At 34.8% G+C, this 16,592-nt stretch overlaps 1 protein-coding gene across 2 annotated transcripts in view; it reads left to right on the top strand.

Moving 5' to 3' along the window:
* The window catches only part of ATG2B (autophagy related 2B), a 49,712-nt gene that overhangs the window by 1,006 nt on the left and 32,114 nt on the right, over positions 1-16,592 (top strand). For both annotated transcript variants that reach the window (XM_075426373.1, XM_075426372.1), the window contains exons 2-14: positions 3,257-3,419; positions 5,280-5,432; positions 6,457-6,559; positions 7,930-8,092; positions 8,603-8,782; positions 11,114-11,210; positions 12,238-12,420; positions 13,103-13,257; positions 13,984-14,095; positions 14,253-14,514; positions 15,408-15,558; positions 16,088-16,180; positions 16,351-16,539. In XM_075426373.1, coding sequence (XP_075282488.1) covers positions 3,257-3,419; positions 5,280-5,432; positions 6,457-6,559; positions 7,930-8,092; positions 8,603-8,782; positions 11,114-11,210; positions 12,238-12,420; positions 13,103-13,257; positions 13,984-14,095; positions 14,253-14,514; positions 15,408-15,558; positions 16,088-16,180; positions 16,351-16,539 — 2,004 coding nt within the window. The remainder of the gene's footprint in view (positions 1-3,256; positions 3,420-5,279; positions 5,433-6,456; positions 6,560-7,929; positions 8,093-8,602; positions 8,783-11,113; positions 11,211-12,237; positions 12,421-13,102; positions 13,258-13,983; positions 14,096-14,252; positions 14,515-15,407; positions 15,559-16,087; positions 16,181-16,350; positions 16,540-16,592) is intronic.

The raw sequence follows: 16,592 nt of genomic DNA, 5'->3' as shown, positions 1-16,592 counted from the left end.
AAGCATAAAGTAATCCCTGTTCTATCTATGCTTTGTCTTCATGTTGGAGGCATCTTGGTTCTTACTGACCATGTTATGCTGAGCTTAGTCCGTGTAGATCTCTGAAATTGTCCCCTGGTCTTGCAGTGGTGAAAGTACTTGTTGACAGATGGAAAGCTGTTTTTAGCTGGAGTTTGCTTAGCAGGTGGGCTGTCACGCTTTGAACCAGCTGAACCTTTTTTCCAGTCTTCACGTGTATGTTTTCATGTAGAGAACATGTGTGTGCGTGTGTATGTGGCTATACACAAACACGTATGCACACTTCTAGTCTACTCTAATAATCCAAAAGTCTGTGTCTGTAACACTTTAAAAGTTTCTTGGGTTAATTATCAGTGCTACTGATTTCTACCTGCCAGTCAAATGATTGTCGTGAGGAGCCTGTTGTGTGTCAGTCACTGACTTGCAGGGTAGCACAGATGATGAACTAGGTACCCAGGCTTATTGCTTTACAGAGTACTTTCAAAATACATGTTTACTATATTATGTTCTGCTATTAGGCCACGCTGGGTACACTTTAGAATAGTTATGACTATGTGATGTTTTCCGATAATGCTTTTTCAGTTGTTTGTGTGAAAATATGTGTGAAAGTGGCAGGCGAGAGACATTTGGAGAAATGCTCAATATTACCAGTGTTTTAGTGTATGTTTTTTTTCTGTTCTTTGCTTGTTTGTTTTCTTCTGTTCTTTTCTGGTTGTGTCTGCAGCTTGTTTTCTGTGGCAGACAGGAAGGCTGTCTCCCTTTAATTGAATTGTTGTGCCCTCTACTGGGTATCGCAGCGCTCATCACTCGCCAGTGACATTATTTAAAATGTAAATACTTTGAAATAGCAGCAGTTATGGACCAGTACTAAATAAGCAGTTAATTATGTATGCACAGTGCCTAAATGTATATAGAATAATACTGCGGTTCTCTTCCCCGTTTGTAGATCAGCTTTTTTATTTTTCACTTGTAAACAATGACATGTTTGAGGTTCTCTGCACGTGACTTTCTCATGTATGACAGATTGCAAAAACAGATGTTGCGGAAGTACTACAGCTTTTTTTTTTCCCCTAATCATTGTAACCTTGTTCTTTATGAATCACCAGGATGACTGTATTTTTTGCCCATTATCTTACCCATTTTTGTGGATACTTCTGTTCATCTTAACATTGTAGATATTTTAGCTGACACAGTATGTGTTTAGAGATTATAGAGATATGTAGGAATACCCGGGGTTATTAGTATAACTCCCTTTGCCTTTTGGGACCTGGGCTGTTTAGAAAAATCAAAATGCAACTTACCATGTTTGTGGTTCAATTTTAATATACATCAACTAGTACTTTTCACTGCTAGTGTTACTGTGATTTCCGCTAGAGGCTTTCAGTGATGTGAAGACTGTGCTTCAGTTTTAAAATTTCACTTGGAATGCTCTAATTGCTGCTTTCTAGGAACAATTGGCTTGTTTATGAAGTAATTTAGATATAAGAATACTTTTTTTTTTTTGCTTTTAGGTAGTAAATTTCTATTTCAAAATAATGAGGAATGTACTAAAATAACACTCATTTTCATTGCCATGTACGTTGGTAGCAAAAAAGACATCTGAGTCAGATTTATTTAAAATATGATAATTAGCTTACTTCCTGGCATAGCAAATAATTTTGTAAAGGTTGGAATAACTGAAATGAATCTGTGATATTTTCAAATATAGTTTTTATAACAAGTGATTTTTTTTGCCCTGTCTTACACTATTGCTGTGTCTATAATTCTTGTGTTTAGTTCAAAATAAAGTTTCAATGTTACTGAATCTTAGTTGATTATTTGATTCTTAAATAATTTCCTAATAGAACTGTTTCAGGTTATGTTTCTTTAAAGTTGGTGTCTTTTTCTGCTGCTTGAATGGACTTTGGAACAGAAACTAGAAAAGCCAAACATGCAAGCAAGCAAAATTCTAAAAGCAAAGTTATTAAGAGCATAGGCAGAGCAGCAAGTTAATGTGATGGAAAACTTCTACCTGGAGACATAAGAATGAATAATTTAATTTTTCTGAAAACTTTTTTTGTTGATTTTTATTTTTAAATGATTCTATATAATTAAAACAACACTTTAAATGTAATTAAAGTGGGAAGCAATTTTTAAATCCTTATTTTTTTAAAAAACTTTTGGTTTCGTATTTATGCATTTTCTCAGGTAATATCAGTGGCCCTGTTGAACGCAGGAGGGCCAAAACCACGGGTTTTTTTGCCAGTTGAAGATTATATCCTGATATTACAACCACAGTCTTTAGTAGGGTCTTCTATGTATTAGAAAGTTGCACTCACTGAATTTGATATGTGATTTAGATTTTTTAATAATTTTATTAAAGCAAGGTAGATAGTTCTTGTTCAATAATTTCAGTTTTAACTAAATTTTTGAATCAGGGCACAAACAAGGATTTGCATTTTTTTAACATAAATGAAAAGAATATGTTTCCTCTCTATGGATGTAATGAAAGCTATATAGTGCAACAACCGAGTCATTTCTGAGGACTGTGGAAAACTTAAAAATACTCAGTTACTTATTCAGAGATGGCATTCCATTTTTCTTATCAATTTCACTTACTCAGTATGATACTGAGGGCAACTGGATTGTAGCTTGTTTTGTAATGTCACTGTAAAGAACTGGATTAACAGGACAGTTTATGTAGAATATTGGTCTGTCCACTGAGCTTCAATTCTTAAATTAGTGCTGAACATTGAACACATTAAAATACGATTTAGAAATGGGAAGTATGTTATACAGCAAGAGGTGATTATTTGGTTCCATTGTTCCAGTGTCACAGAGACTGAACATTTCATTGAAATTACGTGCTAGTGAAATGCTCTTGCCGCAGAAACCAGGTACTTTTTGTGTTTTTACTGTCAGCCTGTTTTCAGCTTTGTTGAAGTATTGCCGAAGAAAGAATATGTTAAGTTGTCTCAGTACTATAGTATTTATAATGGTAAGATAGCAGATATTTTGGGGGGTATAGTGCAAGAATACAGGTTATACAGCTACAACAGAAATCTGTATTATGCTGAAAGCTAAGTAGTTAATATGAAACAAATTACTGTGGAATCAAAATACCTGAAAGTGGCCAGTTTATTTCTGGTTTACTTCTTTCTGAGTATAGTTCATTTTCTGATAGCCTCAATATGTTTTGTTTGTTATAAGCAAAATTATGGATGTGATTTATTATTATTATTTCATTCTCTACTTCTAGTGTCTTAATGAGATCCTGGAGTCTGCAGACGCACCTCTGGAAGTCACAGATGGATTTATCCAATCAATTTCTTTATCTGTTCCGTGGGGGTCGTTGCTACAGGATAACTGTGCATTAGAAGTAAAAGGATTAGAGATGGTCTTCAGGCCAAGACCAAGGCTTGGTAGGCTTATTTTTTCATTTTCAAAAAGGAGATTCTTCACAGTTTTTCGGAGGCAAAAGGCTACGCTTGCTTCAGTCAGTTCTTAGCCTTATTTGAAGTGCGATTTAATTTACATACACTGATGATAAAGGATGTAATAAAAAAAGAAACTGTCAGCTGTTCGTCAGTTGGTTTTGAAGTGTTTCGCAGTTGGTTGTTCTGTTAAACAACTTGAAATGTTTATAAGGTTCCTACTGTTGTATCTCTTCTTCCAAACTGAGACCTATTGAAATGAAAATGATACTGTGTGGAAAGGAATTTTTGTTAGCTAGGTTTTTTGGGTGTTGTATGCCAAGTGGGGTTAGTCAGCATTAGTAGCTGGCTATTAGGTGGTAGTAGGATAGCACAATAGTGTAAGACTGTGAGGGGTTACACTGAGGTTCTGGCTTGCTTTGGCAACTTTAGGGTAAAAGCTGCTTCTTCTTGTATATTTGGTAAATAACTACTACAATATAATGCTATCACAGTCTGAAATAATGACTTTTAAGTACTCTAAATACTTACTACCTTTGGTTATAATACTGAGAGGATTGTCTGAGCTCTTCTAGCTTGTCTGTATCCATATGAATCTTAACTGATCTAGTTTAGACTGTCCTGGTGATAAATTTTTACTGACTATCAAACCTCCATAAATTCTGCTAAGGTGTGTTGTTATATCATGTGAGGGACATTTGGTGCATTTTTAGTGCATGGAAAATTTTGTTTGAATGTCTTAAGGATTTTAATTTGTTTTCCTTTTTATAGTGTAGAGAAGATGTAAGAAAATATTTCTTTAAATGCATCATAAAGAAAAGAAAATGCATGAACCCTATTTTGCACCTTTTGCAAGTTACATGAAGTAATTTGCTTACATACACTGTGTATTTCATACTTGTTTAATTGGAACTAAACTTTGAGCTGTCTTACTTTCTGATGTAAGGTTATTGCTTTGAAAGAATGGTAGTATTAGGAGGAAGCTTCATTTATTTACCTGTATCCTTTTAGTTCCCTTTGATGCACAGTGCTTTATAATACAGTAGGAAAACCACCACGATGCTGGATTTATCACATTTTTATAGCCATATGGATGTTTCCAGACCTGAATGCTAAACTGTAATGTTTTACCTGTTTAACTTGTTTGTATTTGGGCTAGTTTTACTTTTGTTTGCATATACTAGAGTGTTATGGTTGAATTTGATTAACTTTTCTAATCTAGTTTTATAGTATTTGCTCACAATGGACTTGGCATTAGCTGATAGGAATGCCCGGTCAATTAATTTAATCTGGCTGCTAAAAAACTTGTTCAGCTGAATACGTGCCGTGGTCTCAGATCTTGTTATGTTCTACTTGTTATGTTAGGTCTGTGTTAGACGTTTAAAATGTGTTCTAATATGCTAAGATAACATCGTAAACCTTATTTAGTCTTGCCCTATGTAAGGTATGTTTCAAATGGAATAAAAAAACCTTAAAATGCTTCTTAAAGTAAAGGTTTATTTCCTTGATATTTTTTTTTTCCATTTTTGCCTGCAAAATCATACCAATATAATGAAAGTACTTCAGAAATTATTCATTTAAACCAATACTGAAGATTTGTTACACTAAATCTGGGTTTCATGTTGTTTATATTGAGTTTCAAGCACCAGAATCTTACCAATGCAATCTAAATAGATTAAAGTAATTTTAAAGTAGTAAAGTGTACCAAGAGAGATTGTAACTAAATTAAGTATGAATTCTTACTAAGCTGTTGAAACTCTTTTCTGGGTGTGCCAAATGTATTATTTCATTTTGTCTTTGTTGTTTCAAAATGTTCACAGTCAAATTAAGACTTCTTTTACTTCACAGCATCAGGGTCTGAGCCTATGTATTGGTCAAGTTTTATGACCAGTAGTATGCAGCTTGCAAAAGAGTGTCTTAGCCAAAAATTAACAGATGAACAAGGAGAAGGGTCCCAGCCTTTTGAAGGACTTGAGAAATTTGCAGAAACTATTGAAACAGGTATGAATTAGTTGTTGAGATCTGAATGAACGTCTGGGATTAAATCAGTTTACATTGTGTCTCAGTTTTACAAAGTAGTATCTCGTGCCATAACGTGTCTCACAGATTTTCCCTTCTTATTAATACTTGTAAAATTAAACGGGAAGGCAGGAAAATTGATCTAGTTTTCGAAGGGGGGGGAGGCCCATTTACTTACCAAAATATGTGTATACTTCCCTCAGTGGACAGAATGAACCCTACTTCAGGGCACACTGGTGTTTGTTTACACCAGAGCAAATACAGCTAAATCTGTGCTTGGGTGGTTGGTGAGATGCCTTAGTTTTGGAGGTGCCAATGAGCAGTTGGTGAGGTGCCTTAGTTTTGGAGGTGCCAGTGTAGTTCACCACAGAAACTTAGATTGTTAGTAGTGATGCTGTTGAAGGAGAAAAAGAGAATGGTTTTTCAGCTATTTTTACACGAAGCTGACCTGTTACAACATATGTGTCTCAATAATCACACCATGTCGTTAGAAGTACTTTATAAACTCAGGTTTTTGTTGGTGATTTTTTTTTTTTTTTTAAGTGGAAGAGACTAAGGGCTTATGACCACATTGTGTGGTGGAGAACCTAGCGATGAAATAAGGGAAATGTTTAAAATCAGATCTAGAAATAGAAGTGTTTAGCCAAAGTAGCATGGTGTTGTAGCAGTGTTGAGGAGTTCAGACATGGTGCACAATGAAGCAGGTAATTTCTTTGAGGATGATCCATACTGAGCCATAGAAGAACTTGGTTTGAGTTATACTTGCTCAAATACTGGTGCATTAAAGGTCTCTTGCATGGTATGGATGTACATCTTGGAAATTTAATAAAGTTTACATTGTCGGTTGATACCTTGTTATATTATTAAATTCAGTTGATGATTTCCACTGAAATAAATATTGAGAACTTAAACAAAATGAAAGACCATTTAAAATAGGTTTTAAAAGTCATTGTTGAGTAACTTGACTTAAATACTTGCATGGTAACTTTTTGTTTTCTCATTTAAGTTCTAAGAAGAGTGAAAGTTACCTTCTTAGATACTGTTTTGCGAATAGAGCACGTGCCGGAAAACTCTAAAAGTGGAACTGCACTTGAAATCAGAATTGAAAGGTAAATATTTTTTTTAAAATCTGTGGGTTTTTTTTCTTTAGGCACTTTTTGTCATTTCCTGTGCAATATATTTTACCCATGCATGCACATTCTTAGTATACAGTTAGACACTAGCTCTTGAGCACCTCTTTTATAATGCCAGTGAGCATTTTCTCCACTCAACATCCACTTAACATGTTTAAGCTAAAGATATTTAGCCATCAATTTCGAAGAGTTCTGGATTTTTCCAAAGATAAGTTAATGACCACTTCCATAATTAATTAATTAATACCATTTCTCAGATATTCAATAGTCAATGGATATTGTTGGCAGATCAGGCCATCTCTTCAGTATACAAAAGAAACTGACCCTTTTGAGTAAGGCAATTTTCAGAAAGAAAGACACAGTCTTGAAGAAAATAAACTGGAAGATTTTAGGTCCTCTGAGCTTTCAGAAGAGCCCACATGTATTCTGTAATTACTTTGAACTTGAATACTGTACACGTTCTTAAAGTATTTTTTTTTTGACCTTCGGGATAGTGCAATCATACTTTCTTGCAAAGTATTGAAATCATTGCCAAATAAAGCTGATTCTTACTGACAAATGCTAATGAAGTATGGTTGGTTTTAAGCATTTGTAAACTTCAGGTTGTTATGTTCAGTTCAGGAGAGATGTCAGTAAAACTGTAATTTTTTTTTTTTGTGGAAGTCCATTCCCAGAACAAACCTCCTCTTCTGCAGTTTAAAAACTAGATTGAAATAAACTGTTAAATGGCATGTTGTTTTGATGTTTGATACATGTTATTTATGGAAGGGTACGTGTATATTTCCACTGTAAGTTCTATTATGTGGAGACTTGCATCTTTTTATGAGTTTACTGTTTATACTGCCTTTCAGTATTATAATGTAAGATTTTTAATTTCATGGAAATTTTACAGGATTGGAACCTATTCTCTCAAATTTCAACTTTCATTTTGACAGAATGTTGCTTTCAGGTAGTACTTTTAGACAACAGAAAAATATTAGATGGCAGATTTTAAAAAAATTCAGATTCTGAAGCAAGAATTGTGTGTGTCCTAATGGAAACGTTGATAAAGAAGTGTTGGGCAGATGCCTTCACTTCATGATCAGATTAGACATAAGTACTAGGATAATACGCTAGTGTATGTTCACACTGGAAGCATGTCACAATTGTCCTGTGGCATCCTGTAGAAAATCTAAGATGTCCACCTATTCCCAGAGAGTGGTGGCTTCTCCTTTCATGACCATCAATGACATTGTAAATATTATGAAGAGAGTGAGAGAATGTACAAACTCAGAGGGCAAGTGGCACAACGAAGGTAACAATTTGCATGCGCCTACCATCTTTATTTCCTTGCTTTTGTCTCCCAGAACTATGTACTGTGATGAAACTGCAGATGAATGCTCTGGAATTAATGTGCATCAGCCCACAGCTTTTGCTCACAAATTACTGCAGCTCTCGGGTGTCTCTCTCTTCTGGGATGAGTTTCCTGCATCAGCAAAGTCCTCCCCAGTGTGTTCAGCTACACAGCTGGTAAAACTCAATACATTGTATAAGAATAGAAATTGATGAAGGATAGAATATATTGTTACACTAATATATTAGATATCTGAAGGATATAGGAGTTTAATTTTGGCTTGAATCTGTGTGATAAGTTTTATACTCAATTCCTGTTGATTTTGAGGAGGGGGAAGGAAACAGACTTTAGGACGGCATAAAATTTACCATGTATTGTACTGGAATCTGGTTGCAACTTTACTGTGTAGAAGTCCTCTACAATTCACTATTCTGTGGAAACTTGCCTCACTTTTTTTGCAAAAAGGCTGAATACTTCACCTTTTACATGCTTTGTTTTTTTCACAGTTATCAATACATGTTTTTAATGCCATTGTCAAGTTTATATTTGTGTGAAATGATCACTTGTGTGATAAGCTTATTTGAAATGCTCGTGGGCTTTTTTGGTGTTTTTTTGGTTTGGGGTTGTTTGGTGGGGTTTTTTTGTAAGAAGTAGGATTCTTACTGCTTTCTCTGTAATGTTTTAAGGCAACTGAACCAAAGCTTTCACCTAGCTGGAATCCAAAAATCATTTATGAGCCACATCCGCAGTTAACAAGAAACTTGCCAGAAATTACCCCTTCTGATCCTGTACAGATCTGTAAGCTGATTGGTAGAATGGAGTTGAGCCTAACATTAAAGCAAAATGAAGTACTTCCTGGAGCGAAGGTTAGTCACGCTTTCCTGGTCTTTAACTAACTTAATAGTTATGCAGGATTTTATTTTTCCTGCTGTGTACAAAAAATAGTGAGATTCTCATGGGGACAGAATCCCCTTAGTTTTGTTGTAGATTTTCTGCATTCGAAACCAATATAAAAGTCTCATAAGACACCTTTACAGTGGCCAGACAAGTCAGTGGCACACTAAAATCTGCTCCTATATGTTAGGGAGACTAAATTTATGTATTGAAGTAACTCCTGAGAAAGTTTTTTTGTTTTCATGAAACTTCTGCTGCTGTTCATTTATACTTTTTTCTTGTAGCACTGTGACTGACTTTGCCAAACTTCTTTGGTTTTAGAAGGTTATAATTCACTTTAGCAATTACAAGTAAACCTTAAATGATTAATTAGGTTGCAACATTGAAGCATTGTAAAACTAGCATGAACATTTCTACTTCTGGATTTTGTATTAAAATTTATAGTAAATCAAATAATAATGCTATATTTAAATGCTACTGGTTAAAATATTTTTTTATTTTACTTTCACATAAAGATATGGGAAGCAAAGAAATTGAAAATAAAGCCCTATTTTTTTGTTAAAGTGTGGGGACATAAGTAAAGTTGTGTAAATATATTCCACTTGTCTCCAATTTTAAAATTTGCGGTAGACCCGTCTTGTATAGTGCACTATATTCTACAGAAAGCATAACATTTCTACTGCAGTAGAAAAGTTTATGTCCAACAATTTCTAGTCAATTGTTAACTTTTCTTGTTTATTCAGTTAGAAGAATCCTTGACAAGTGAAATAACGTATTTTGTTTGGTGTGAAATAGAAAAATGCTGGTTATTTCAAAAATATGAATAGTTAATGCAGTTAACTGATGTCCAGGTGTTTCTAAAGATCAAAAATTTTCCACTTTGATATCATTAAGATAGCCAGAAGAAAAATGTCAAAAGCAGAGTTGAGACTAATTTTGGTTTTATAGGAGATGTTCAATATAATAGGATGCAGAGCCGTGGTCTCTGCAAGTTAGGCTTGAGTACAGGCAAAACACTGTTGGTATGTTAAACAACAGCAACATCTGGACTGGTGAATGGATGTAATATTACATGAAAAATTAAAGAAGGAACTGTTTTTTGATTTATCAGGTAGAGTTCACGCAGATTGGAAAAAAATGGATACAGTATATTGCTTAGTCTAAGTTAAACTTTTTTTTTTTTACTCTGGAAACTGAATGATGTTAGAACACCTTTGGTTAGAATAGGTGTTTCAAGCATATAAACTACAAAATACACTGTATAAATTCATGTCAAGTATGACACACTTCAATAGTTTAGTTTTCTCTAAACTCTTTCCGAAGGATGGAAAAAATAGTAGGAAACAGTGTACAAACTAATTGATCATTTATTTTCCCTGCTTAGGTGAATATTCCCTTGAGGTTTTTACAAGCAAAAGTATATTTTCGTATAAATACATTCCATTACATACCTTTTTTTTTTTTTCTCCCCATGAGTGTGGTGGGTTGACCTTGGTTGGCTCTCATGCACCCATCCAGCTGCTCTCACTCACACTCCTCAACAGGACAGGGGGAGAGAACGTGAAGGTCATAGATTGAGGTAAAGACAGGGAGACTGCTTAGCAGTTACTGTCACTGGCAGAACGGACTCAACTTGGGGAAAATGTAATTGAGTTTGTTGCCAATTAGAAGGGAGTTGGATGATGAGAAACAAACTAAAACACCTTACCCTTACCCGATTTAGTTCGCAGGCTCAACTTCACTTCTTCATTCTCAACTCCTCTACCTCCTCACCAGCTTGAGCTGTGCAGGGGAAATGGGAAATTGAGGGGTCGCAGCCAGTTCATAACAGTTCCTGTCTGCTGCTCCTTCCTCCTTGTGCTTTGCTCCTACTCCAGCGTGGGTCCCTCAGGTCGCAGTCCTTCATAAACTGCTTCAGTCTGGGTCCTCTCCGTGGGCTACAGTCCAGCAGGATAAAGCTGCTCCCGCATGGTTCCTCCATGAATCGCAGTTCCTGAGAGAACCTGCTGCTGTGTGGGCTCCTCTCCATGGGCTGTAGCACCTGCCAAGAGCCTGCTCCTGTGCATCCTCTCTATGTGGTGTTTTCCGTGAGCTGCAGTGTGGGTTTCTGCTCTGGTGTGATCTCTTCCACAGGCTTAATGCAACACAATTAAAATTTTTAGCTGTTGTTGTGGAGAAGATGAAGATAGCGTTGGAATGGCTATATCCTTTACAGCATCAAAATCTATTATCAAAATAGTTGATTCAAGACTTCTAAAGAAAAATTCCTTAAGTGTTCCTAAAAATTTTTTCTTTTTTTTTAGTTGGATGTAGATGGACAGATAGACTCTGCACATCTATTTCTGTCACCAAGACAGGTTCATCTTCTATTGGACATGGTAGGAGCTATTGCTGGACCAGGCAAGTAAACATTCTTTAAAAGTTAAATGTGTATTATGGTGGACAAAAAATAAACTTTGCAAGATAAACAAGTTTCCTCAGTGAAAAAAAACTATGATAGTAGATTAATGTTAATTTCTATCTGATTTTAGAAAGATGTTTTGTAGCAGCTCTGAGTAGGACTATGATCAATTTATTGGTTTCAGTTTCAAGTTGTATGTGGTGGTTATGAAAATCTAGGTAAGAAATAAGGCTTGACAAGTGAATATGTAATAGGGCAAGAGATGAGGAAATAGTAGGTGGAGAAAATCAGGAGGCCAGGACAGTTTTGGTTCTTGCAGCTTCTGTTTCACAAGAGGGGCTTAGCAGTCAGGTTCCTTCTCTGTCCTGTGCTTTAGTGACAGGCACAGAAAACATAGACAGTAATTGAGTTTGTTTGTCCATATTTGTTAAGTAATGAACAGCAGTGTTTCAAGTGCTGCAGTAGTAGGGTGAGGGTTTCGGTTTGTTCCCCCTGTGCGATCTACCTAATATAACAACCCTTACTATTAGGATAGATAATCTTCCTTTTAAAAAGATTTGTTGTATCCTGGGTAGATGTTTCATATTCTTCTAATGACACTGATATATTTGTTGTGCTGGACTTGTTCGTTGTTTTTGGAGAACTGGAAAAGCATTACGTACAGTTTTCCACATGTATCATCTTCAAACCTGAAATTTTAATAATTCCTTAATAGTAAAAACTTTAGGTGATTGTATCCTTAGTCTCTAAAACTGACAGAAGAGAAATACATGCTGATATTATATGTGAACACGTTTGCATATGTGACCTTAAAAATATTTTCTTCAGACTTGATACCAGTGAATACTAGGGAGAGCGTAATCTGGTTTGGACAAATAAAATCTCCAAAACAACAAAATGCATGTATATACACATCTGATACACAACAGATAGGCATATGTTTAATTTTCAGATTCATTTTTGAATTTTCTTTAGGATACTGGTAAGGAAATTAAAATGGGCTTTCTGTCCTTTTCTTGAATTCAGAGAGCCTAAGCAGGATAGAATTGTCAAATAAAGATAGGAAGAACCGGCCGATGCAACAGGAAGATGAGTATCGGATTCAGATGGAGTTGAAACGTTATTTAAGAAAAGAGTCTTTATCTGCAGGAGCATCATCTGAACAAAGCTTCTATGAGACAGAGAGTGCCAGAACACCTTCCAGTCGTGGCAAGTATAAAAGATGATGCAGCATAGCAAATAACCTGTTGTTAAGATTATATAAATTGTTTGTTTATCTTCTAATCTTACTGACTTAAGTATCAAAAGAACTTTGACATAGAATAATTGTGTGCTATAAACTGTACTCCTGAATAAAAAATTAACACCTAAGTTAGGTATCAGGCTAGACTTGATTCAGTAATTCATTAAAACTGTTCAGTAACCTGTATGTTAGTGTGCAACGTGGTAAAGAACACATGCAGCGTAACATCTTTTCAAATGCATGGTCGAGGAAATTAAATACAGAATAATAGTTGCATTGCCCTGATATTTATATTTTTATTTGAATACATTTTTTCTGATTATTTTTAATGTGAAAATGTGAACTTCAGTTTGTCAGAAGGGAGGGTGTATGAATTTATACAAGTTATGCCAACTTGAATATGAAAATGGAACATTTAACTGTTTTAGTATTTATTAGGTTTTTTCCTTTTTTTTTTCTTAATAATCTCTGTCCATAGATACTACTAGTCTCAGTGTCAAGAGAACTCGGAAGTTCTGTAAATAATGTATTTAACTGGTTATTCTGTCTAGCAGTTAGATTTATGAACTTAAGAATACATTTCTGTTAAAAGTTTTGGGTTTTTTTTCCATTAGAAAATAACTCTTTACTCTCTGTGGTTTTTATTAGAAGAAGAAGTTTTCTTCTCAATGGCTGAAATGGACATGTCTCACAGCCTTTCCTCCCTTCCACCTCTTGGAGACCCTCCAACCATGGATCTAGACTTGTCTTTAACCAGTACATACACAACTACACCAGCAGGATCTCCACTAAGCACTACAGTGGTATAGTATTAACTACATTTAAAAGCTTTTTGGAATTCACACTGTTGTTTGAAGCTGTTGTATAAATATTCTTTACAATATGAAGAACTATTGCAAAATTCATGGACAATTGAAAATGTTTAGAGCTGATAATATTCCTTTTCTGCTATGGAAATTGTATTGGAAAGTTTCTTATCTGTTTGACTGCCAGGGCAGAAAGAGGAGTGTATCTGTTCTCAAATGCCTTGAAGCTTATATAGGACACTTGAAGAATTATATTATTTTTAATAACTACATGTTTTCCATCAGGGTTTTCTTTTAATATGGACTACACAGGCAATGACAATAAAGAGCACAGAATTGTTGTGTTGCTTAATTCCTCAAACAGCATAAAAATTATGCTGTTGATACTGCCATGTTTCCCAAATCTATTATATGCCTAATGTTTTGCCTAATGAAAGTAATGGAGAACAGTTGTGGTTTTTACAGAGAAATGGGAGAATGTATGCTCGTGGAGAGAGCAGCTTTAGCTTTAAAAATATGTGGGGGTAGATGCTCATAGAACTAGAAAGCATATCCCAAAGTAAGGCATGTCTACATTGTGTAGTTGAACACTAATACGCCATGAAATGACATGCAGTTGATTGTTTATGCATGCATTTTCTTTTTGTTCCTCTATTATTTATGCCTGATCTGATGCCTAACATCTATTTGTCAAATTTAAGATAATACGCATTTTTGTTTTAGCTTCAGCCAACTTGGGGTGATTTTCTTGATCGTAATAAACAAGAACTACAAACTCCAAGAGGTTCTTTGCTTTCAGCCAACGTGGTTCACCAGGCTTCCTTAAGAAGGACATGTAAGTAAAAATGTTGTTTTGCGTTCTGCTCCCTTGATGGTTCTGCAAATGAATTGTTATGCAGCAACTTGATAATAAGAAATGGAAATCAAAAGTAAGATGATTTTATAAATGTGTTATTGCTGAAAAATTACGTGAACTTAATTTTGTATTTCAGCTATTCCATCCAGATCTGTTTCTGTGGATGAATCCAGACCTGAGCTGCTTTTTAGACTGGCAGTTGGAACTTTCTCAGTGTCTGTACTTCATATTGACCCTTTACCCCCACCTGAAAGTTCACTGAACCTTAACCCATTGACACCAATGGCTCGGGATTTCTTTACCCGAATAGAAAAGATTGAGCCAGTTAAGTTTTCAACAGAAGATTTTCTGTCCTTCCGAGAAGTATTTGCAGAAGCTTGTTCTCATGATCACCTTAGGTATAACTTTGCTTATTAATAAATATAATTAACAAAAATATCTTTAAAGTAAACTTGAATAAATTAAGCTTATTTCCATAGGAATTGTGTCACTTAATATTTGAATTGCATTTAGACTTCTGTGTTAATTTCAGTATAGCCTTGAATTTTGACACTTGTTGTCAAAGACTGTTTATTTGTTTTAATAAAAAAAGAAGAAAACTGCATAAACGTATAAAATCAACCTAGCTCTTTTCAACAGTAGATTAATTGAACTAGGAACAGTTTCTACCACAGAAATCTAGAGAGTCAAGAATCATTAATTAAATTATTTCTTTAGAAATAGCTGTATTTTACAGGACCATCTTTATTCCAGTGTAGAAATTTCTGCTTGAAGGAGCTTAGGGTTTTACTTCATGCAAAATAGTATATCAGTAGGATAAAAAGTAAATGTGAGCCAAATCGTAAAGTTAGTCAACAGTCTTTTTTTTCCAGAAGTTTTTGCTGTCCCAGTACAGTGTATGAAGTAAAATATTTAAGGGTATATATATCTCTTCTTACTGTGCGCATGCAATTTACACATCCTGATGCATTTGACTTTTTCATTGTCTGTATAAGGTTGTTAGATTCCCAGCTTTGTGTGAATTGCACCTTAGGTTAGGTGTCTAAAGTATTCTTTACAAATTTCTCGACGCTGACCATTGTTGAACGTGTAACATAAATGAGCTCCATTGTTGATAAAACTATAATCTGTTACAATTTGAAATTTTTCATATTTTTTAAACAAATTATGGCAGTTTTAATGATTTTTTGAAAGGATTGTAGTGATCCTTTTTTACATATTAATATCTTGACTGCTCATAATTTTTCTTGTTTTATGCTACTTTTTGTAATTCATAATTTTCATAATTCAGGTTTATAGGTACTGGCATCAAAGTATCTTATGAACAAAGACAAAGGACTGCTTCTCGAAGTTTTGGTACTGATTTAGCCATTGGGGATATGGAGTTCCTGGAATGCCTTTTTTCTACTGACTCTCATTCCATTCAGCCTCATTATACAGAGGTATGTGAAAAAATACAGGGAGTCCCATAGAAAAGAAATGTTAATTGTATATAACTGAGAATGCTAGTATTTAAAATGGTTGTAATTTTGAAATATTTTTTTCAGTATGTTATGGTTTTAAGATGCAACTTATTTTAATTGTAAGCTCAAATAGTGAGCCAGACTGCTGTCATACCTGACAAGAATAACATTAAGTAGCCAAACTTGCTAGTATACTTTGCTTTTAAATATGCTTAACACAGTGTGGGGATTAGAGTAAGTGTTTTCCAAAAGCTAACCGATAGAGTTGAGCAATGCAAAGGTTTCTTCGGGTGATGATTATTCTTCCAGCTCTTTTGATGGTCAGAGACATCCAATAAAGCATCTGCTTAAGTGGACTGAGTAAGCGGTTTGGCTGGGGCTCTGTACGCTGACTTGCATGTAGGATTAATTACTGTTTGCTCTAGGTAAAATGTCATAAATAGCTTTTCCTTTGGCAACATTTTGCTCCTTATCTATTAAGTATTTTTAACTCTGTTTTATTCTAAAGCTGCTGACATTTCATTCTGAAGAAGGAAATGATTCTCATGCTATGCCATGCCTTCAGCTTCATTATAAGCATTCAGATAATAGAGGACCTCAGGTAAGGTGGGAGATTAAAAACAACAGGTTTATAATAGCCTTTGTCTCATTTTGTTCATTTTAGCAGAAAGGTGTCTTTCTCGTAAAACAGAGTCTTTAACTCTCAGTTATTATAATTTGTTTCACTATATTGTTTTTAAGGATTTTAGTGCTTTTTCTCATTCTTTTCAGGGTACTCAAGGGAGACTCAGTTCTGTTCCACAGAAGGCAGAGTTACAAATAAAGTTAAGTCCAGTATTTTGTGAGGTGGATATTAGTATTGTAGACAGGTTAAATTCTTTACTTCAACCACAGAAACTAACTACAGTGGAGATGATGGCATCTCACATGTTTGCTTCTTACAACAAGCACATAAGTCTGGTAAGTTATAAGTGAAATTGATGAATAAACATGCTGATTTTTTGCAGGAGGAA

The sequence above is a fragment of the Opisthocomus hoazin genome, chromosome 7, assembly GCF_030867145.1.
Source record: "Opisthocomus hoazin isolate bOpiHoa1 chromosome 7, bOpiHoa1.hap1, whole genome shotgun sequence".
NCBI classification, from domain to species: domain Eukaryota; kingdom Metazoa; phylum Chordata; class Aves; order Opisthocomiformes; family Opisthocomidae; genus Opisthocomus; species Opisthocomus hoazin.
This window is presented reverse-complemented; position numbering and strand designations above follow the sequence as displayed.